We start from the raw sequence: 22,789 nt of genomic DNA on the forward strand, positions 1-22,789 counted from the left end.
GTTTTGTCTGTTCCGCGCCTGTTTATATCGTGCCTCGTTCGCCCTCGTGCGGTGTTGCAGCAATCTCGCCCATGCTGCATTCTTCTCTTCCACTAACTGCTCACATTCGCCGTCATACCAGTCGTTTCTCTGATCCGGGGGCACCGTGCCAAGTGCAGCGGTTGCGGTGCTACCAATGGCGGATCGAATATCTCTCCAGCCATCTTCAAGAGACGCTGCGCCTAGCTGCTCTTCCGTTGGAAGTGCCAATTCCAGCTGCTGCGCGTATTCTTGGGCTAGTCTACCATCTTGTAGCCGCCCAATGTTAAGTCGCGGCGTCCGACTTCGACGCGTGTTGTACACCGTCGAGAGTTTTGAGCGCAGGCATACTGCAACGAGGTAGTGGTCGGATTCAATATTCGCACTGCGGTAAGTGCGGACGTTCGTGATGTCGGAGAAGAATTTACCGTCGATTAGAACGTGGTCGATTTGGTTTTCCGTTTCTTGGTTAGGTGATCTCCATGTGGCCTTGTGGATATTTTTGCGGGGAAAGAAGGTGCTTCGGACTACCATTCCGCGGGAGGCTGCGAAGTTTATGCATCGTTGGCCGTTGTCATTCGATACGGTGTGCAGACTATCTGGTCCGATGACCGGTCTATACATTTCCTCCTTCCTACCTGTGCGTTCATGTCACCGATGACGATTTTAACGTCCCGCAGTGGGCATCCATCGTATGTCTGCTCCAGCTGTGCGTAGAACGCTTCTTTCTCGTCGTCGGGTCTCCCTTCGTGTGGGCAGTGCACGTTGATGATGCTATAGTTGAAGAAACGGCCTTTAATCCTCAGCTTGCACATCCTTGCGTTGATTGGCTGCCACCCAATCACGCGTTGGCGCATCTTACCCAGCACTATGAAGCCGGTTCCCAGCTCGTTGGTGGTGCCACAGCTTTGGTAGAAGGTAGCCGCTCGATGCCCGCTTTTCCACACTTTCTGTCCTGTCCAGCAAATCTCCTGCAGCGCCACGACGTCGAAATTGCGGGGATGTAATTCATCGTAGATCATCCTGTCGCAACCTGCGAAACCTAGCGACTTGCAATTCCATGTTCCAAGCTTCCAATCGTGATCCTGTATTCGTCGCCTAGGTCTTTGCCGATTATATCGAGTCGCATTATCTCTTATATTGTTCGTAATGATTGGTTTTCTATGCGGCTTATTGGGCCAGCGCAAACCTCCTGTCTCGTCGGAGGGCCGTCGTGTCAGGCCTGTTTTGTGTCCCACCTGACACCAGGACTTGGGCTTGTGCGCTTTGAGCGGCACACGGTCGCTTTAAATGTCGGGGCCTACTTGCGGATACATACATGCAGCTTTTTATAGGAATTTAACAGGGCCCGCTGTCAAACCCCCACCTCATCCTAGGCAAGCCCTACAACTCGCAGATGGCCTGGGGAGGGATCGTCAAGCCCTTGGACATAGTCCCTGCTGCCCCCAAAGAAGAACAAATAAGAAAGAAGGAATAAAAAAGAATAAAAACGGAAGAAGGAAATAGGAAAAAGGAAGGAAGAAAAAAGAAGAAGGCAAGAGGAAAAAGGAAGGGAAAGAAATAAGAAAAAAGAAGGAAAAAAGAGAAAGAAAGAAGGAAAAATATGTCACTTAGAATATATACGGAAATGGGTACATGTATCCAGCTGCCAATGCCCATGGGGATGGATATATCGTAATAACTTAGATTATCGTGATAACTTAGTATTTAAATTTTATGATCAGCAAACATGCAAACTTCACTGCTATTAAAGCGAAGTGAGAAAGCTTTGTGACCAAAGAATTTAAAAAGTTTCCCAATCAAACAAAACCGCAAGTAACCATGTTTTAGTGGTCGAGAACTACAAATGTAACACACAACATTTAAGCCCGCAGTCCTCTGTTTTCCATAAAGACAAATATTTCTAGACCAACATTTGAAAAGGGCGTAACGAACTTTCTTCTGGAAGGAGATTCTCTATTTATCCCGTGGATTCGCATAAGTGTCTTTGCTTATGGAACCACCCCACCCATTTTTGGCCCTTCATACAGGAGTTTGATGAAATACAACCAGTAATATAAGCATGATCAAATCGTTTGTCGAATATGGCCAGTGCTATCGGCAGGTGCCTTGCTACAATAGATGGTAGTATCATCATCATCATCATCAACAACAACATTTGAAAAGGGCGTAACAGCCAAAACATATCCTTTGTCTTGCTTTGTCTCTGTATATAGCTTTGTATGTAGACGAGGAATATCAGAGAATAAATTTTGGCTGTTTCCCCCTTTTTAAAAAAGGTTGGTCTAGATTTGTCAAGTTGATATCTATCAGACTGGCTAGAAATCGACATGGATATCAGGCTGACTTGACAAATATTGGTCATTATAACAAACAATGTATTGATAGCTTTATGAAACCTAATGTTCATTTAATTGACCAAAGAGCATTCTTTGGCTTATTTATGGTCTACTTTCCCAAAGAACACATAATGTTGAAGCCTTCAGCTGTTCTTAAAATTGAAAACATTAAATAAATAAGAGTACAAGTGTGAACCGGGCCTAATTAATTGGTCTGATTAGATTCAAAATCGAGTGAATGAGGGAAGTCGAGCGAAAGAAAAAAATTGGGTTCTTTGGGAAAGTTGACCTCAAATAAAAAATCAATTGAAACCATAAGAATGAAGTAATGTTTATATATTTCATCTTTATTAAATTACTTACTTAAGCTGCAAACTGAATATACTATTAGGACAATAATGCGTATAACAGCAAGACTGATATATCAACAATAAAATATGAATCGCTTTACTGAAAATAACAAACCTGAATGCGTTGAATGAAAACTCAATACATCACTTTCAGTTTCATTTGCATATACAATATACAAACATACGCAACAGACACCTCCGCTAAACTGTCGCAATAAAAAAGTAACATGAGTAAATACTACGAAATTGCGCTCTTCGCCCCATTACGTATTTACTGGGAATTTTATGATCTCTCTTATTCACACAATTCTTGCTCGAGAAAACCCCACAATAGAAGAAAAAACACTCAGCTGATCGTGAAGCAATATCGTTTGCGCACACTTTAATCATCTCACTCTCAATCGCACCCCCAACAGATCAAAACGAAATAACGTGCAAGTGACACCGGCTCCAAAAGCACTGACCCCCGGAGACGATTCGTATGTGAAGCTGGCTTTGGATACGATCGACGAGTTGGACTGGTGTCTCGACCAGCTGGAAACGGTACAAACGCATCGCAGCGTGTCTGACATGGCGTCCTTGAAGGTATGATCCCACGAGTTCTTATTTTTCGTAATGTTTTTCCTGACAACTATTTTACCGTTCCAGTTCAAGAGGATGCTCAACAAAGAACTATCACACCTTAGCGAATCTAGTAAATCTGGCAACCAGATATCTGAATATATTTGTTCGACTTTCTTAGGTAAGCAAAAATTACTTTTCGAAACTTTTGTATCCACTCACGAGCCAACATTGGCGCCCAACAACAGATAAACAACAGGAACTGGATATCCCCTACAGCAGAGATGATTCGGATTCTCACAACCCGAGCACGCTTTCCCGTAGCCGATCGCCCCGGATGGGCGAACGAATGTCGCAAATTTCCGGCTTCAAGCGACCGCTGCAGCATACCAATTCTTTCACCAGTGATCGATTGCCACTGTACGGGGTCGATACGCCGCACGAGCATCAGTTGGGGCCGGTTCTCAACCAGATCGACACCTGGGGCATCGACATCTTCAGAATCGAAACCTTAAGCAACAATCGACCGCTGACCTGTGTAGCTTTTGCTATCTTTCAGGTAGTGTGATGTTTGAGCCAATTTGAGTAGCAATCGGTTAATAATTTTTCTTTTCTCTACCAAACACGCACAGGAACGGGACATACTGAACACTCTTATGATACCATCCAAAGTTTTTCTAGCGTTTATGACAACCTTAGAAGATCATTATGTTAAGGATAATCCATTTCACAACTCACTGCACGCAGCGGATGTGGCGCAGAGCACCCATGTTCTGCTGAACACACCGGCCCTAGAGAATGTATTTACTCCGCTAGAGACCTGCGCAGCACTATTTGCCGCCTGTATACATGATGTTGATCATCCTGGGTTAACTAATCAGTTTTTAATTAATTCAAGTAAGTTCAAAACTCTATGGGCTCTATGAATATCGTGTCTCTTATCACTATTATCGTTGCCATTATTTATTACAACAGGTTCAGAGCTAGCAATTATGTACAATGACGAGTCCGTACTAGAAAATCATCATTTAGCAGTTGCATTTAAACTCTTGCAAAATGAAGACTGCGATATACTACGCAATATACAGAAGTAAGTAGCAATCAAATATTGGATCCACGCAATTAGCATGGAAAATTCTCCTTAAATTGGAAGACAATTAGAATGTTTTAAATCAGTTCAGTTTAATCTACACAGAATCAGTGGTAGCCTTCCCACAATTTACTCAAAGATTGTGTAGGATAAACTGTATTCGCTTCATTGATAACATAATAATTATCACAATACTTTATTCTGCCATTGTTTCACTCACAGGAAACAACGTCAAACTTTTCGGAAGATGGTAATCGATATGGTGCTTTCAACGGATATGTCGAAACATATGACACTGCTGGCTGATCTGAAAACTATGGTGGAGACTAAGAAAGTCGCCGGTTCTGGAGTCTTGTTATTAGATAATTATACTGATAGAATACAGGTGAATTAGCCACACTAGATTTAATTTTTTTGATAACTTCTGACTACCTTCCAATCGGTAATTCCCTGCCAACAGGTTTTAGAAAACTTGGTACACTGCGCTGATCTCAGCAATCCCACCAAACCGCTACCAATGTACAAACGATGGGTTGCCAGGCTGATGGAGGAGTTCTTCCTGCAGGGGGACAAGGAGCGAGCCGCCGGCATGGACATTAGCCCGATGTGCGATCGGCACAACGCGACAATCGAAAAATCGCAGGTCGGCTTCATCGACTACATCGTGCATCCGCTGTGGGAGACGTGGGCGGACCTGGTGCATCCGGACGCCCAGGACATTCTCGACATGCTGGAGGAGAATCGTGATTACTACCAGAGCTTAATACCACCTTCGCCGCCGGCGCTCGACGAGGCGGACGATAAGATTCGTTTCCAGGTAAGTGATCTGTTCGTTGGAGTATAACACATTTCGGCATGCGATGCATGGGTGAGGCATTCGCGGGATCCCGAGCAGAAGTGAGACCTGGATAACAGGAGTTGGTATGAAATTGGTGTGCATAAGCGGTAAAATACCAAAAAATATCTTGCAAAATACTTCAGGCATAACACACTCAGGTACCAATACCAAGTAAATAATAATTTGTTAAGCGTTTGGTATTATATTAACAGATAGCAGTAATATTTTTGGTTTTATAACTGTCATGAAAACCATTTGGTCTATTATAAGGCTTCTATAAAACCAGCATCAACGTTACTATGGAGAGTATGTTATGCCAAAGTACTTTGAATTTTTATTCCTGGTAATACTTATTGAAATTTTACTTATTATGCACACTAAGTTCATAACAGTGTACACACTTGCACCGAGGCTTATACTATTTGCAATAATTGGTTTTATCGGCGGAAAACTAAACCTGAGCTGACCTTCTATTTCGCCCGAAGGGCTTCGTGTCGGTTCAGTTAAGAGACTCACCCAATACCAAGATTTGGACTAATGCGTTCTGAGCGAAACGCTATCGCTTTAGTTGAGCCGGTTTGTAGATACATACAGAAACATCTTGCAAAAGGTTACTAGAGCCCGCAATCAAATCCCGCCATAAATCGTAGTGCTTCTGCTGACCCCTGAGACACACACAATTTCAAAGTTTTTCAACATTTCATTGAATTAAGTAAAGCATATTTTCTAGTAGGAATGTCACAATTATAAATATAAACAAATCGTCGCAAATCTAGCATTAGCTGCTTTGATCACTAGCCTGGAAAATATTCATTGGAAGCGCTTTGAATTTTCCAGGGTTCCAAATGTATCTTGCAATGCGTAATATCGAGATGTAGAAAGTAAACATACATGTGAACAGAGAAAACCATCAACTAAGGAGAGATCTCGAGATATGAAACATCGAGATGAAGAGAGTTTACTGTATTGCATTATTTTCTCCTGTTCGAGATGCAATACGCTCCTTACGTCAAAACAACGCGGTTGGGATAAGCGCCGGCCAAATATTGTCGGTGGTAGCATGTGTCGTTATTTTACTCGCCATCAACTTCGACAAATTCATCGCAAATTATATCGAAAAATTCTTAAAATTTCTTCTATAAATTATTCCAAGTTTCAGTGAAACTCTTATGAACATCTACGAAAAATGCTAATGAATTTTCACGAGAATGTCTAAAAATCTTTTAACGCAAAATTTTACGATTTTCCATAAGATAAGACTCTATATTACCAGGAAAAATCATCCAATTATTGCACTACGGCATCAAATATCGAAGTTTCATGCATCTAAAGGACATTTGGGACCAAAAACAAAATTTTGATTTTTTTCGAAATTTGATGTATCCCTATACGGGGAGATTTGCATCCCCCAGGACACTAAAATCATCAAAATTTCATTTTTTTCAAAAATTCCCCATTGTCACTTTGGACATCCAATTATTGCACTACGGCATCCTTCTCCTTCTTTATCCTTCTTTCATCCGTCTTCCTTTTACCTTCTTTCTTTTTTCATCTTCTTTCTGACTACTTCCTTGTTCCTTCTTATTTTTCCTTCGTTTCTTTTTCTTCTATCTTTACCGCCTTTCTTCTTCTTTGTTCATTCTTACTGTTTTTCTTCTTTCTTTTTCCATTTTGCTTCTTTCTTCTTCCATCTTCCTTCTTTTTTCTTTCTTTCTTCCTTCTTTCTTCCAACTTTCTTCTTTCGTATTCCTTCATTCTTCCTTCTGTCTTCCATCTATCTTCTTCGTTGTCCCATCTTTCTTCTTTTTTCTTTCTTCTTATTTCTTTATCCTTTCTTATTCATTCTTCATTTTTCTTTTTTCCTCTTTCCTTCTGCCTTTTCCTTCCTTCCTTCTGTCTTTTTCATTTTTCCTTCCTTTTTTATTCTTTCTTCTAAATTCTTCTTTCTTCTTTCTCCCCCATCCTTTTTTTCTTCTTCCTTCAATCTTATTTCAATGTTTTCCTTCAATATTTCTTCTTCTTTCTACATTTTTCCTTCTTTCATCTTCTAGTTTCCTAATTCTTCCCTGTCCCTTCATCCGTTTTTTGATTCTCTCTTCTTGTTTTCTTTTACCTGTTTTCTTCTTCCTTTTCCTAACTTCTTTTTTGTTTCCTTTCTCCTTCCTTATTCCTTTTTCCTTCTTCATTATTCTTTCTTCTTTCTTTTTTTCGTTTTCCTTTTTTACTATTCCTTCTTTTTTCTTCCTTATTCTTTCTTCTCAATTCCTTCTTTCTTTTTTTGTCTCTCTTTTTTTGTCATCTCATCTTCAGGCCGAAGAGGCCTGTGCGGGAAATAAGAGTTTTCTCCAATCGGCTCGGTCCATGGCTACACGTTGCCAACCACGCAGTCTACGGAGGGTCCGCAAGTCATTTTCCACCTGATCGATCCACCTTGACCGCTGCGCACCTCACCTTCTTGTGCCTGTCGGATCGTTGTCAAGAACCATTTTCACCGCAGACGACCGATTTTTGCGGTGTTAACGATGGATGGTTCTCCCAGCAGCTCATGCAACTCGTGGTTCATTGGCCTCCTCTACGTACCGTCCGCCATCTGCATCCCACCATAGATGGTACGCAGCACTTTCCCTACGAAAACTCCAAGTAAGTGCGCGTTGGTCCTCCACGAGCATCGTCCAGGTCCAGTCCAGAGGACTACCGGCGTAATGAGCGTTTTGTAGATTGTCAGTTTGGTACGGCAGCGAACTCTATTCGATCGGAGCGTCTTGCGGAATCCAAAGTACAGGGGTTAGGCAAAATGATTGAGATAGGCAAAATTTGGCCCAAATTCAAATCCTTATAACTTTTTGAAAAATTGATGAAATTGAACAAAACCGGAAGCATTCGACGGCTAATTTAGTCAAGATTTAGGAACATGTGCGGTCACGAATACTGGCCACCGGACACCGGAGATGTTCCGGATTTTCGGAGGCCATGTCAAAAACACATTTTTTTCTGCCGCTCGTATTTTTGTGTGGTTTGAAGTTACATCGATAAACATTATTTTCATAGAAACTAGATCTAATTGAAAATTGAATGCGGGCTGTTGCGCTAAGATCCGTTGAAAAACATCCGAGATATGGCCATTTCAGTAAACCTGGTTCCGGATACTATGGTCAATTATGTATATCCTTCCAATCACGTATATATTATCCGGTACCATATCAATATTGGTATCAAACTTCAAGATTTTTCATGGAGATGCTTCAGGAAGCATATGCAGGACGATCAGTTGCCCTGACCACTCTGTAGTAGGTTCCAGGTGCCCCGGGGGAAGTGGCCAATTTGAAAAACGTTCAGAACCCTATCAATATGGGTATCAAACTTCAAGATTTTTCATGAAGATGCTTCAGGAAGCATATTCAAGATGGTCAGTTGCTCTGACCACTCTGTAGTAGGTTCCAGGTGCCCCGGGGGAAGTGGCCAATTTGAAAAACGTTCAGAACCCTATCAATATGGGTATCAAACTTCAAGATTTTTCATGAAGATGCTTCAGGAAGCATATTCAGGATGATCTGTTGCTCTGACCACTCTGTAGTAGGTTCCAGGTGCCCCGGGGGAAGTGGCCAATTTGAAAAACGTTCAGAACCCTATCAATATGGGTATTAAACTTCAAGATTTTTCATGGAGATGCTTCAGGAAGCATATTTAGGACGATCAGTTGCCCTGACCACTCTGTAGTAGGTTACAGGTGCCCCGGGGGAAGTAGCCGATTTGAAAAACGTTCAGAACCCTATCAATATGGGTATCAAACTTCAAGACTTTTTATGAAGATGCTTCAGGAAGCATATTCAGGATGATCAATTGCCCTGACCACTCTGTGGTAGGTTCCAGGTGACCCGGGGGAAGTGGCCAATTTGAAAAACGTTCAGAACCCTATCAATATGGGTATCAAACTTCAAGATTTTTCGAGGTGATACTTTTAAATGCATTTTAGAACCAGCAGCTGTCATGACCACTCTGTAGTGGGTTCAAGGTGCCCCGGGGGAAGTGGCCAATTTGCAAAATGTTCGAAACTATATCAAAATGAGTATCAAAGTTCAAGGTTTTTCATGGAGATGCTTCAGGAAGCATATTCAGGACGATCAGTTGCCCTGACCACTCTGTAGTAGGTTCCAGGTGTCCTGGGGAAGTGGCCAATTCGCAAAATGTTCGAAACCATATCAAAATGGGTATCAAACCTCAAGATTTTCGAGGTGATACTTTTAAATGCATTTAGAACCAGCAGCTGTCATGACCACTCTGTAGTAGGTTCCAGGTGTTCTGGGGAAGTGGCCAATTTGCAAAATGTTCGAAACCATATCAAAATGAGCATCAAAGTTCGAGGTTTTTCATGGAGATGCTTTTGGACTCTTCTGTCGAATAGAGTTCGCCGCAGCACGAAGTTGACTATCTACAAAACGCTCATTAGACTGGTCTGCCTCTATGGCCACGAAAGTTGGATGTTGCTGGCGAAGGACCAACGCGCCCTTGGAGTTTCCGAATGGAAGGTGTTGCGGACCATCTATGGTGGGGTGCAGATGGAAGACAATGGAGGTGGTGGTGGAGGTCAATGAACCACGAGTTGTAACTGTTAGGAGAACTATCCACACGGTACAATTTTGGCGGTTACGATGGGCCAGGCATGTAGCCAGAATGTCAGACGATAACCCGATTGAGATGATGCTTCGATAATAATCCGACCGGTACAAGAAGAAGAGGCGTGCATCGGTCACGGTGGATCGACCAAGTGGAACGCGACCTGCGAATCTTTCGCAAAAATGAAAAACAGACGTCATATTCAGGATTTGTCATCATATCAACAAATACCTTGTCTTCCAAAATAATTTGATAATCGGCACTTTGCCCTTAAGTGCCATAATAGGACCATGGCCATGTCAAGATATAGCACCCCACACAATTGCTAAGTTATGCTTGCGACCTGCTGCCATTGATGGAAGGCCATCTTACACTTGGTCGATCCCCCGTGACCGCATCGCGCCTCTTCTTCTTGTACCGGTCGGATCATTATCGAGCACCATCTCAATCGGGTTATCGTCTGACGTTATGGCTACATGCCCGACCCACCGTATCCGCCAAAATTGTATCGTGTGGATAGTTCTCCTAACAGTTACAACTCGTGGTTCATTGACCTCCACCACCACCTCCATTGTCTTCCATCTGCACCCCACCATAAATAGTCCGCAACACCTTCCATTCGGAAACTCCAAGGGCGCGTTGGTCCTTCGCCAGCAACATCCAACTTTCGTGGCCATAGAGGCAGACCAGTCTAATGAGCGTTTTGTAGATAGTCAACTTCGTGCTGCGGCGAACTCTATTCGACAGGAGAGTCCAAAAGCATCTCCGTGAAAAACCTTGAACTTTGATCATTTTGATATAATTTCGAACATTTTGCAAAATTGGCCACTTCCCCAGGACACCTGGAACCTACTACAGAGTGGTCATGACAGCTGGTTGAAGTTTGATACCCATATTGATATGGTTCTGAACGTTTTTCAAATTGGCCACTTCCTCCGGGGCACCTGGAACCTACTACAGAGTGGTCAGAGCAACTGATCGTCCTGAATATGCTTCCTGAAGCATCTCCATGAAAAATCTTGAAGTTTGATACCCATATTGATAGGGTTCTGAACGTTTTTCAAATTGGCCACTTCCCCCGGGGCACTTGATCATTAGGCAGAGTGGTCAGGACAACTGATCATCCTGAATATGCTTCCTGAAGCATCTTCATGAAAAATCTTGAAGTTTGATACCCATATTGTTAGGGTTCTGAACGTTTTTCAAATTGGCCACTTCCCCCGGGGCACCTGGAACCTACTACAGAGTGGTCAGAGCAACTGATCATCCTGAATATGCTTCCTGAAGCATTTTCATGAAAAATCTTGAAGTTTGATACCCATATTGTTAGGGTTCTGAACGTTTTTCAAATTGGCCTGGTCAGGGCAACTGATCGTCCTGCATATGCTTCCTGAAGCATCTCCATGAAAAATCTTGAAGTTTGATACCAATATTGATATGGTACCGGATAATATATACGTGATTGGAAGGATATACATAATTGACCATAGTATCCGGAACCAGGTTTACTGAAATGGCCATATCTCGGATGTTTTTCAACGGATCTTAGCGCAACAGCCCGCATTCAATTTTCAATAAGATCTAGTTTCTAGGAAAATAGTGTTTATCGATGTAACTTCAAACCACACAAAAATACGAGCGGCAGAAAAAATGTGTTTTTGACATGGCCTCCGAAAATCCGGAACATCTCCGGTGTCCGGTGGCCAGTATTCGTGACCGTGCATGTTCCTAAATCTTAACTAAATTTGCCGTCGAATGCTTTCGGTTTTGTCCAATTTCATCAATTTTTCAAAAAGTTATAGGGATTTGAATTTGGGCCAAATTTTGCCTATCTCAATCATTTTGCCTAACCCCTGTACGTACGATTTCCAATCACTAAACGTCTCCGTCTTTCATCGTCCTTCTTTCTTATTTCTTCCCTGTTACTTGTTTCTTCTTCTTTCTTTCTTATTCTCTTTTCCAACTTTATTTCTTCATTGTTCATTCTTTCCTCTTCCTTCTGCCATTTTCTTACTTTCTTCTTCGTACTTATTCCGTCTGTCTTGTTCCTTAGTTATTCTTCCTTCTTTCTTCTGCCTTCTTCTTTTTTCCTTTTCCGTTCTTCTTATTCTTGATTTCTTCCTCTTATTTCCTTCTTCTTTTTTTGTTCTTCATTTTCAATTCTTTATTCTTTATTTTCTTCTGTGTTTCCAAAAGAAGTTCTGCATAATTTCAACGAGGAATTTCCCTCTAATTGTCATTGAGAAATTCAAAAAAATATATAGAGATTCCACCGGATAATGTCTTCACGCCAACTTGCCGCGCTACTCCATCTTATTCCGGAGTATTTTGGATAACTCGTCCACGTAACCATCGGCTCATCATTAGCATTCAATGGAGGATTGTATTGCGGATACAAGAACGCAGAAAACCTTCTGCAATTGTCGCGTAGTTTGAATGGAAATGCAATGGATGCCATCAGCAGCTTTTTACTCCAACCTTCGACAGTGCCTCAAGTTCGTGTCTACCTTGCAGCAGTTATACGGCCACTCAAAGCAAATAGCAAATCACATGATCGTTAAGGCTCGTGCAACTTCACCTCCAAAACTGGGCAGGATGGATACACTAGTTAGCTTCGGACTGGTGGTTCAAAATCTTTGCGGACACCTGAAAGCAGTTGGGCTTGGAAGTCACCTAGAAAATCGAATACTATTTCAGGAATATGTAGAAAAGCTACCAGCCACAGTAAAATGGACGCAAGTTCCCAGGCTTTGGCAACAATTGCATATTTCCGCATTATAGATCAAGGGCAGATCAGGGTAGCACTTTGTCTCACTCAAAACGAAGGTCACACCACTTCGAGGAATTTCGATTCCCCGGTTGGAATTGATGGCAGAGTTGCTATAGTTGTAGACAACCACACATTGGATATAAAGAAGACCGACTTTTGGAGTGATTCATCGACGGTTCGCTCCTTGATCAAATCAGACACACATCGATATCGACAGTTCGACGTCTTCAGGGTCGATGAGATATTGAGCCTATCACGGATTTATGAATGGCAGTGCATTTCGACTAGGGTCAATGTTGCAGACGAAGCCACCAAATGGGGAAAAGGTCCTTCATGTAGTATAGATAGCCGATGCGATGGTTTCAAGGACTCGACTTTTTCTATGACAGTGAAGCGAACTGATCGTTGAGTTCAGTGCGTGATCTCTCTTGTTTCGGACAGCAGAACGATCGCGCGGTCGGCCGAATTATTGTGTTCTGCATTGCGCGGCCGGTAATAAAATTAATCAGTTCAGTGCGTGATCTCTCTTGTTTCGGACAGCAGAACGATCGCGCGGTCAGCCGAATTATTGTGTTCTGCATTGCGCGGCCGGTAATAAAATTAATCAGTTCAGTGCGTGATCTCTCATGTTTCGGACAGCAGAACGATCGCGCGGTCGGCCGGGATATTGTGTTGTGCGTTGCGCGGCCGGTAATAAAATTAATCAGTTCAGTGCGTGATCTCTCATGTTTCGGACAGCAGAACGATACCGCGGTCGGCCGAATTATTGTGTTCTGCATTGCGCGGCCGGTAATAAAATTAATCAGTTCAGTGCGTGATCTCTCATGTTTCGGACAGCAGAACGATCGCGCGATCGGCCGAATTATTGTGTTCTGCATTGCGCGGCCGGTAATAAAATTAATCAGTTCAGTGCGTGATCTCTCTTGTTTCGGACAGCAGAACGATCGCGCGGTCGGCCAAATTATTGTGTTCTGCATTGCGCGGCCGGTAATAAAATTAATCAGTTCAGTGCGTGATCTCTCTTGTTTCGGACAGCAGAACGATCCCGCGGTCGGCCGAATTATTGTGTTCTGCATTGCGCGGCCGGTAATAAAATTAATCAGTTCAGTGCGTGATCTCTCTTGTTTCGGACAGCAGAACGATCCCGCGGTCGGCCGAATTATTGTGTTCTGCATTGCGCGGCCGATAATAAAATTAATCAGTTCTGTGCGTGATCTCTCTTGTTTCGAGGCGGGCTTGGTAGTCATATGGCTACTGCTTCTGCCTCATACGCAGGAGGTCATGGTTTCAATCCCAGGTCCGTTCTATCCTCCTACTTTTTATCTTTCTCTTTATTTCTTATGTTCTAGCAATCGCTAGAACTGGAAATGGACTTCCATACCGTTTCCATTACTATTCCTATACCTTCAACTTGAGTATTCTAACAGTAATCTGCTAGAATTGGAAATGAACTATAGAGCTCGTTTCCTACATCCAATTAGAAATTCAATCAGTTACCTTCTCCTATCTATCACATTGGCAGCTCGTTAACCAAGACGGACCCTGCCTCTCCAACCTAACCCAGAAATTCAACAAATTCCGCATGAACTCGTGGCAAGTGCAGAGATATATTCGGCTTGCAGTGGGCGAGTGATTGCATCATCATTTCCTCCCCTTCCCTACATTGACTTGCATTCTGACGTGGCAGGCGCCAGTATGACCTAACAAATGAGATCACCAGTACTTGTACATTGAAGATGTGAGCTAGTCCCAAGCAAACATCTGTTGGTTCCCTGTGCAAGAACAGCTGATCTGGTCATAATGGAGTAGCAACTACGAGCAGTCAATCAAGCTCAAGCTCAGCTCAAGACAGTGAAGCGAACTGGTCGATGACTCTTGAAGAAGGTACGGATGAAAGTGACAAGGAATTACGGGAGGCGAACATATGCAGCCATATGGTGAAGTAATCGTTTTTAGATCATGCGCGATTTCCAAAAGCAAAAGAATGTTACGCTCAGTGGTGTACGTTCACCATTTCATGGATCGCTTGCATGCTTCGAAAAGTAATGGATCATGGATACTGTTGGAGTAACTAGTGCGGAAATTCAGAAAGCCGAGAGAACATTGTGGTTGACTGTACAGTCTGAAGTGTCACTTCGCGTGTGTTTGGGGGAACCTTAAAGCGGATATTTTCTCACTAGTGTGATGGAGACGCATGGTACGCGCGAGGTTTATAGTTTCGTTCGGTAGAGAGGGGAACGAATCCCCTTCGTCGGTGGGGATGAACCCGTCAGTTCGATTGGCGGAACATTAAAAAGAACTTTCGTCGCGCAATATTCGTTTTCATTTCGCTTTTCCGGACAAACGAATTGTAAATGCCGATTGGCAACACGTGCAATCTGCAATGGAGTTGGCCAGTGATACTTACTTGATACTTGATGGGCTACAGCTCTTTGATGAATCTACGCTGAATGGAGTATCCTTCTCCACTGGATTCGAGCCTGGGCCAATAGCTTCCAGTCGTTCTAAACGTTGAGGGGCGTTAGGGCCTCTTCAACAGCATCAAATCGTCGGGGGAACAAATAGTGAATTGTCGCTAAACAATGCAAAAAATAAGCAACAAAAGAGAATAACGATAATTTTTTGTGCCCATCTGTAGAGGATAAAACCAATGTTACGTTCCATTGAGTCGTTACGCGAGGTAATTGTCGTGAATTTTTCAAATTGCGATTGTTTGTCAACAGATGGCTATGTTTATGTCTAAACATTGATAATTAATACATTTTTAACCGCGACAGGCGATCGTTGTCCTATTCTGTTCTAGTTTGGGACGAATGCTTGTTGCGAGTCCCAACATTTACTAGAGAGGACAATGTTGCTATCATTGACACAGTGGTAGTTTTACATTCGCTGAATGAGAATACACCACAGACATCTACAATGGTATATGGACACTAACAATACCATAGAACCGCTTCAAGTCCTACGACTGCAAGGCAAATTTCGATTTTTGTTTTGTTTTTGTCTTTAAATTAAAAAAAAACACTTCAATAAAGACAAAAAAAAACTCTTGTAAAAGCTGTATAGTGGTTATCAAGAGTGGTCCACTCGGTCATTATTTTACTCTTATAGTGGTTATCAGAAAGTTGTCATTTAATAATCAGTTTCATTGTTTATTCTTATAATTTGATCTTGAAAACCGTTTGGTAAGTGGAATAGAACTCGAAAAGTTACTTGGGATAAACTATATCAAGACAAGTTTGTAGATCGGTTTTTTCTGAATATTTCTCCAATACAGAAGAACATACCAAAAGCTTTAACAGGTTTCTTCGAACTTTTATATCGACCGTTTTACTGTTTTCGTTATCCTTGCCGTTTGCTTGTTGTTATGTGGAACCGATGTGGAATGCTGAAATGTACATGTCTTGTGAATTTTATTCATTTCGTTCTTTTCAATATTTCTTCCATTCTGGTATAGACCGTTCCGATAATAATATATACAATAAATAAATTGAATAATTCTAATTTTTTTCAAGTAATCTACTATTTTATGGTTACATATGGCCCAACTTTTATTTTCGTTCATATAGCATCAAGTATTCGAGAATGTTCCGAATATTTATCACGTTCTGTGAATTTTTACTTCCCATTGTTTTGAGGATTTTGCACAACATGTTTTTCAGCTGTTACTCAAAAAAAATCATAAATATTCTACTTACTCCATACGAACACTCATTTAACAAGCATTATGGATTTGAAAAATGTAATAATTGCAATTGGACGAGAAGTAGAACAATTTCAAATTAACAGCGACTAGCCTCAAAAAGCATTAAAAATTATTTCGAGCTCTCGTTTTCACCCTATCTGAAAATCGTCTGATTCTAAAGCCATATCCGTACTCATGTGGATTTTCGATATAATTTTTGAGGCTTTTTGGAATTTCAACCATATCGATATCGACCGCAAAGCCAAGGAGTATATGCGATCTTGTGATAATGGTAGCACTTCTTTCCACACCAGTTCTCCGAATCGCTCCCTTGCGCGCTATATTGAACAATATATTTGAGAATGTGATGGGATTCGGCTTCACAGTCTCAAAATTGTTCAAACAATAATGTTTTAACTGCCCGTGGGGTCCGTGATTGATAGTGCGAACAAATTAAACAATGTTTTTTGATAAAATCCACGATAATCAAAATAGAAAACATGAATGACAACACGACACAAGATTACAGTGTAACAAAACAACGAAAACAGTAAAACTAATTTCCCCCAGAAGAAGGGTGCCAAACACAGCCGAAACGTCGGGCAGTTAAAACATTATTGTTTGAACAATTTTGAGACTGTAAAACCGAATCCCATCACATAAATTAACAATCGAGACACCATAGAGTTAAAAATATTTGAGAATGCATCACCCTGCTGCAATCCATGTACGGTTACAAAAGATGTCAAAACCTCATCAAGTGTAAGATTTCGTTCCGAATCAGCCGTATTAGTTAAAATGTTTTGGCATAATTTGCCGTATTTTATTTCACTGCTACGCTGCGTTGAAATCAATAAACAGATACAGACAGAAGTAGAACTGCCCGAATTAATCAAGGATAAATATTTGATCCATCGTTGATCGAGCCTTACAAAAAGCCGTGTGATATTCGTCGACCAGGGTCACAAACCGCCCCGTCACCGATTGTCTGTAGTTGAAGAAATGACCTGCGATCCTCAACTCTTACATCTTAGCGTATAGAGCCTTTTATCAAACCGGTGTGTGAAGCCGACCCAGAGTTGGATGCTAGTGACACAGGTTTGGTAAAAGGCAGCTGCTTGATGTTCGTTTTTCCAGGATGTATAATGTAAACTACTTTCATTGGGCATCGGACTGAATTTTGTGAGATCAATCCAATACATATTACTCTATAAAATCTCCCAATGGAAATGAAAATCTCAGCACTGGTCAGCATAGACGGAGTCACAGATATCGGTTGGTAAAGAAAAAGAGACATGGATCCGTGGATCCAAGGAGTCAATCAGTATTCCTCAGAGCGGAATTACAAATGATTTTTTTAAAAACATTTTCAAATTGCTTATAAACCAAAACGCATGAGGTGGTGCCAAACGGCACACATGCATGAGAAACAAACAGTGAACGCATGGTTGTTTGTAAACCTTATTTCATTGAAGGAAAATCTAACGAGTGAGTTGAAAGAACCACACATTGTTGATTTTAGGTACAATCAAAGGGTTTTTCTTGATCTTGATTACATTTCAGTAATGATAATCTAATATTAAATTTTAATGATAATAATCTCTTAGAAATATACTAAAAACGATGAAAATCTGCTTCAAAAGTTATGAGCGAAATTTATAATATTATCTGATCGTACTTGGAACAATCATTGAAAATGACCGAATCAACATGATTTGGGAAAAAAGTTGTTCCAAGTTTATTCTCCTGTTTCATAGTGCTTTTAGTTTCTCTTAAATCCAGTATTTTTTCATAGCTAAATTAATTCATATTTTATTCATTTGTGTTCTTTCAGATGACACTGGAAGAGGAAAGTGCGTCGGAAAACGATGAATCGAATCGCGATGAAAAGCCCTAAGAAATCTGCACATTATTTTCACCCTGCGGCTCTCCCCCAACATAACGAATATACATTTAATCAAGGACTTTACAGAAAACATTAGGCATATACTCATCAAACTTATGTAATCACGTAATGCAAACCAATATCCAAATGAGATACACAAAACCAATGGAAAATAATAGGAAGGTTGTTAGGGAAAATCAATACAAAACGAAAACCAAAACAAACAAACAAACAAATAACCAAGCAACAATAACATACATGGACACATACATTAACAAACGTACACATACACATACACATAAACAGCGCCAGGGCTGGTTCCCTGCGTTAAGTATATTTAAAAAAATGAAGAGTTGTAATTCGTTAATAATTTATTAGTTGAGGGACATTTTATGATGAGCAACAGATGTTTTGTACGATAAGTTATTTTATTTTTGATACGTCCGAGATGTATATGTTGAAACCAAAAAAACAGAGAAGAATATGTAAAACAAACAAGCAAACACACCACACGAATAGCGGAATTTATACCCAAACCAAAAAAGGGAATATCTTATTTAGTAACTGTAAGTTGTAGCGGCTAAGTGCGCATACAACGGAGGATCCGGCGACATCGATCTGCTGGTAGTTTCATGGAAATGTTCAGATCGCCTTCCTCCATGTAATACTGTTTTCATATTCGGTTTTGATTTCCATCCCTGTTCCGTTAAGTTTCTTAATGTCAAGAAAAGGAAGATAGCCCGGATTCTGTCACAAGTATGACGGATTTTGGTTAAATCGCTGTGATTTTTCGAAGGCACCAGATCACATGAAAATGTTTTGGTTTCATTGGTCAAATGATACCTAATATGACGAAAAAAATAGAACCAAGCGGAACGGAAAGCGATCGAAATCAAACGTTGAAGAGTCGAGAAAATGATCGTTGAGAACAGATAACAAATAAAATGGTTACACAACTGATGATATTATACGGTAAAACAGACAAAAAGGAAAACTATCGTAGATCATAAGTAGTTATTAAATAGAAGCAATATCAGAGCAAGGAAGAATCGAAAAAAAGGTGTTTAACGACAGATTCTAGTACGATAATATTTGGAAGTTGATTCTCTGTGTAAAATTTGTTTCGCTCGTTGTGTGCTTGAACCCGTTTTGGCAAAGATTTTCGTTTCGTTGGATCGTAGCTACAAATGTCGGATGTTTAAGTATAGTTTTGTAACAATTTTTTATATAGCAAAGCAATTTCAATTTAAGGAATAAATGTTGAACATTTAAAGTAATCCATTTGACATTTAACGTTTATTGATTCATATAAACTTTCTTTTCTACTATGACTGGCAAGGATATAACTTCTAATGAACGTCTTTTTCTTGATCTAAAACCCATTCCTTTCATATAAATCTTTCACTTCAACAGTCCCCACCGAAAACGGTTTGATCAATCGTAAGTCTATCTTATAGTGTTTGTACACCCAACCGAGATGCTCGCCATTCCCGGATTGGCAATCCTACGCTTTTTTTTTTCAAAATACTTATTGGAGATAGTGCCAACTTTGCTTTACTTTCATTAACCCGTTCCAAAGATCCATCATTATTGAAGATCTAATCCAGATTTTGTCGAATTAAATCTTTCAAATGCTATTCATCGGATCTTATTGAAATTCCGAAGAATTTCTCAGCAAATAATTTCCAGCGGAAATTCAGAAGAAAAAAAAAACGTTGGCGAGACATAATGAGTACGATTTTTCATAACCAGCAGATAAATCGTCGTAGAGTAGATCTCGGGTCGTGCAATGTCATGACGAAATCTATTTTTTTTCGGTTTCTTCATACGACGAGAATGACTGTTGTCATCCCTAAACTAGACTCGTTTCGAACTAAATTGGAATCTTCCTATGACTAAGTTTTATGAAGAACTGGGAATAGTGGAATATGATAGCTCAACAACAGAGTTAGTTTAGTTCGTATGTTAGAGTTTGGTAATGAACTCTTCAACTGTGCAAAAATCACTTTGATAGAGTACCTACATAATAAAAAAGCTTCTTGGAGTCCTTGTGATCCTGTTGCGCTTGAACATATTGTGCAGAAGTCGAGGATTACACGTCGAGCCCTTTTTATTGAATGTACGCCGGTGCCAACTGAAAATATTTTTCTAAAAGTCAGACCGTTTTCGAAGATTATTTTTACAGGTTGTTGTTGACATTCGAATTAAACGTAATTGCTCGCTTTGATGAGTTTTGTCCATTTTATTACTTTGATCAACTCTGGCATTCCTGTGAAGTCAAATGGATACTTTCATTTATACGCTACCAAATATCAAAAATGTTACATTCGAAACTCAGTACATTGTGGTGATTTATGATTGACTCCGAGCATTTTGTGATTGCCTGCGAACAACTATTCTACAAAAACGCATAAATTCTAAAACAAAACATACGTTCAATCATCATCGAAAGCTGAACTGTGGGCGATTTTATTTGTGCATGGAATCACCGATCAAAATCACACAAAGAAATCACGCTGCAAAAAAACAACACAAAGATCAAGAATCACATAAACGATAGAAAAACGTACATACACTACATATAAGCAGTGAACAAAACTGTCTCGAAGCGGAAAACCTTTAACAATTAGCGAACAAGACTAATTAATGAGTAAAACCAAATAAAACTATAACGAGAACAAAACCAAACAAAGTGTAATGCAGAGAATCATACAAAAAAACTGTCTGATTACGCTAATAATTAGTGAAATATCGATGTGTGTATCTAGTTTCGAGATTTAGGACAGAAGAAGTAAGTAAAAAAAATCGTGAAAATGTAACTAGAATTTCAAAGAGGAAAATATTACCGAACTGGGTAGATAGTTTAGATACTACATTGGCTGATTTTATTTTATTTTGTTCGTGATTTGCGACAGCGTTACCAGGTGTTACAATCGATGGGATAAAGGTGCTGGTCACCCAAAAGCCAAGCAATAGTCAAACGCGCGTACCATTAAACATTGTTTAGAACAAAGTCTTCCAAATAATTCAGTTTCATACTTTCATATTTCGAAGCTTCTAACAATTTCGAACTGCATTCATTTGGTTACAATAAAACTGAATTGATTCTTACTACAAGTTTCGCACTATCCGACAGATATTAATCAAACTCAGGGCACAAACTTGATTCAGTGTTTAACGAGGAAACATAATTTGGCGATGGCAATACTACGATGAGATCGAATGCTGTTTGTGTTCAGTGTTCTCTAGCAAACGGAATGGATAATATATATGAAGAACGGATTACGTAGTGGACAGTGAAACTAGGAACGAAGAACAATTCTCAAGTGTGTTAGAAGCAATAAAAAAGAATTTCACAGGGTTCGTTTTTAAAATGGCTGTTTTAAGCGTGTCTCCCGCGTAAAAACCGACTTCATTGTACTCACGACCCTATATTGTCGGCGTAGCACCAACTTAGAAATCGGAAGTCGTGACTTCCGAACCGAACTTTCTTCCGAAGTTTTATCTGTCAAACTAATTGATGCGTTGTAGCGCATCTTTAGGCGAATCCAGCACACTATTTCCGAAGTTGGGAAAGTTGCCTGTATCTGGAGAAAAATCCAACTTCGGTATAAAAGGCGGTATAACTTTGTTCCGGATAGACAATATGTGTGTGCTGTTCACGTTTCACTTGCCTGACATTTGGAAGCCCACGGTATACAGAAAACAAGATAGGCTCTTAGGAAAAATAAAATTTCAAGAGTGACGCATATTTTATCGCCACGTGTTGTAGTATAAAAATTTCAAACCATCTTCGTCATTGCGCATCTCCATTTGATAGCTCTTTCGTAAGACAGTTTGCATGGTTTGCTCGTTTCGAGTCGAGATGTGCAATGCCACCCCAGCTCTCGTCACGAGGATCAAAGAAGCTATGTAATGGCATAACCTTTCTTGATTGATTTCAGAGGTTGGAACTTTTTTGTCTTTCGAGTCAATTTAACTCATTTTTCCAAAACTTGCTGTGTGCCGAGCTTGGCCGTTCTCCACGACTTCTTCAATACTTCAGTTGCTATGTCATCAAAGGCAATCGGGGTCTTAATCCTATACACCAATATGAAAGTGATTTCCAGGCTTCCGAATTCTCTTTCATATGAATAAAAGCCTAGGATTAATCCCTTTAGTGAAGTGTGATTTTTCATGTTCCCCTGTGAGGAAGAATTCTCACACAACGGATAGAATGACGGGTGATAAGTTCGTGAGCGACAGCTCGCCGGATAATTTAATTTTGATCTATCAAATTTTCCTCATTGTCGTTTCTTCAGACAAATTTTACAATCTTATTCACAAAAATTAAGGACCGCGACTGGATTCGAACCTAAAACAATTTTGAAATGTTTGGAGCGCCCGTTATAACAACGCCACCACATGAACTGATCGAAAGTAAAGAGAAAAACTGCTGCATTGAACCTTCTTCTTATCTTGGCGCATCGTCAGATTCAATCAGTTTGAAGAGGCAAAGTAAGCGGCATTTAATTTTCGCGAAACATGGGAAGAGGAATAACAATTTTTCGCACCGTCGCTTGTGCCGGAGTTTATCGCACTGTTATTTATCCGGATAAAATGGATGGTGGAGCGATCTGTTGCCTCGTGAGTGAGTGAG

At 40.6% G+C, this 22,789-nt stretch overlaps 1 protein-coding gene across 1 annotated transcript in view; it reads left to right on the plus strand.

The window, feature by feature from the left end:
* The window catches only part of LOC134205475 (cAMP-specific 3',5'-cyclic phosphodiesterase-like), a 69,092-nt gene extending 47,770 nt beyond the window's left edge, over positions 1-21,322 (plus strand). The window contains 8 exon segments of the mRNA XM_062680750.1: positions 3,124-3,292; positions 3,356-3,449; positions 3,517-3,827; positions 3,901-4,165; positions 4,244-4,358; positions 4,581-4,743; positions 4,819-5,175; positions 18,100-21,322. Of these exon segments, the coding sequence (XP_062536734.1) occupies positions 3,124-3,292; positions 3,356-3,449; positions 3,517-3,827; positions 3,901-4,165; positions 4,244-4,358; positions 4,581-4,743; positions 4,819-5,175; positions 18,100-18,162 (1,537 nt within the window). The 3' untranslated portion in view covers positions 18,163-21,322.
* The last annotated feature ends 1,467 nt before the right edge of the window (positions 21,323-22,789 follow it).

The sequence above is a fragment of the Armigeres subalbatus genome, chromosome 1 (assembly GCF_024139115.2).
Source record: "Armigeres subalbatus isolate Guangzhou_Male chromosome 1, GZ_Asu_2, whole genome shotgun sequence".
In the NCBI taxonomy this organism is placed as follows: Eukaryota; Metazoa; Arthropoda; class Insecta; order Diptera; family Culicidae; genus Armigeres; species Armigeres subalbatus.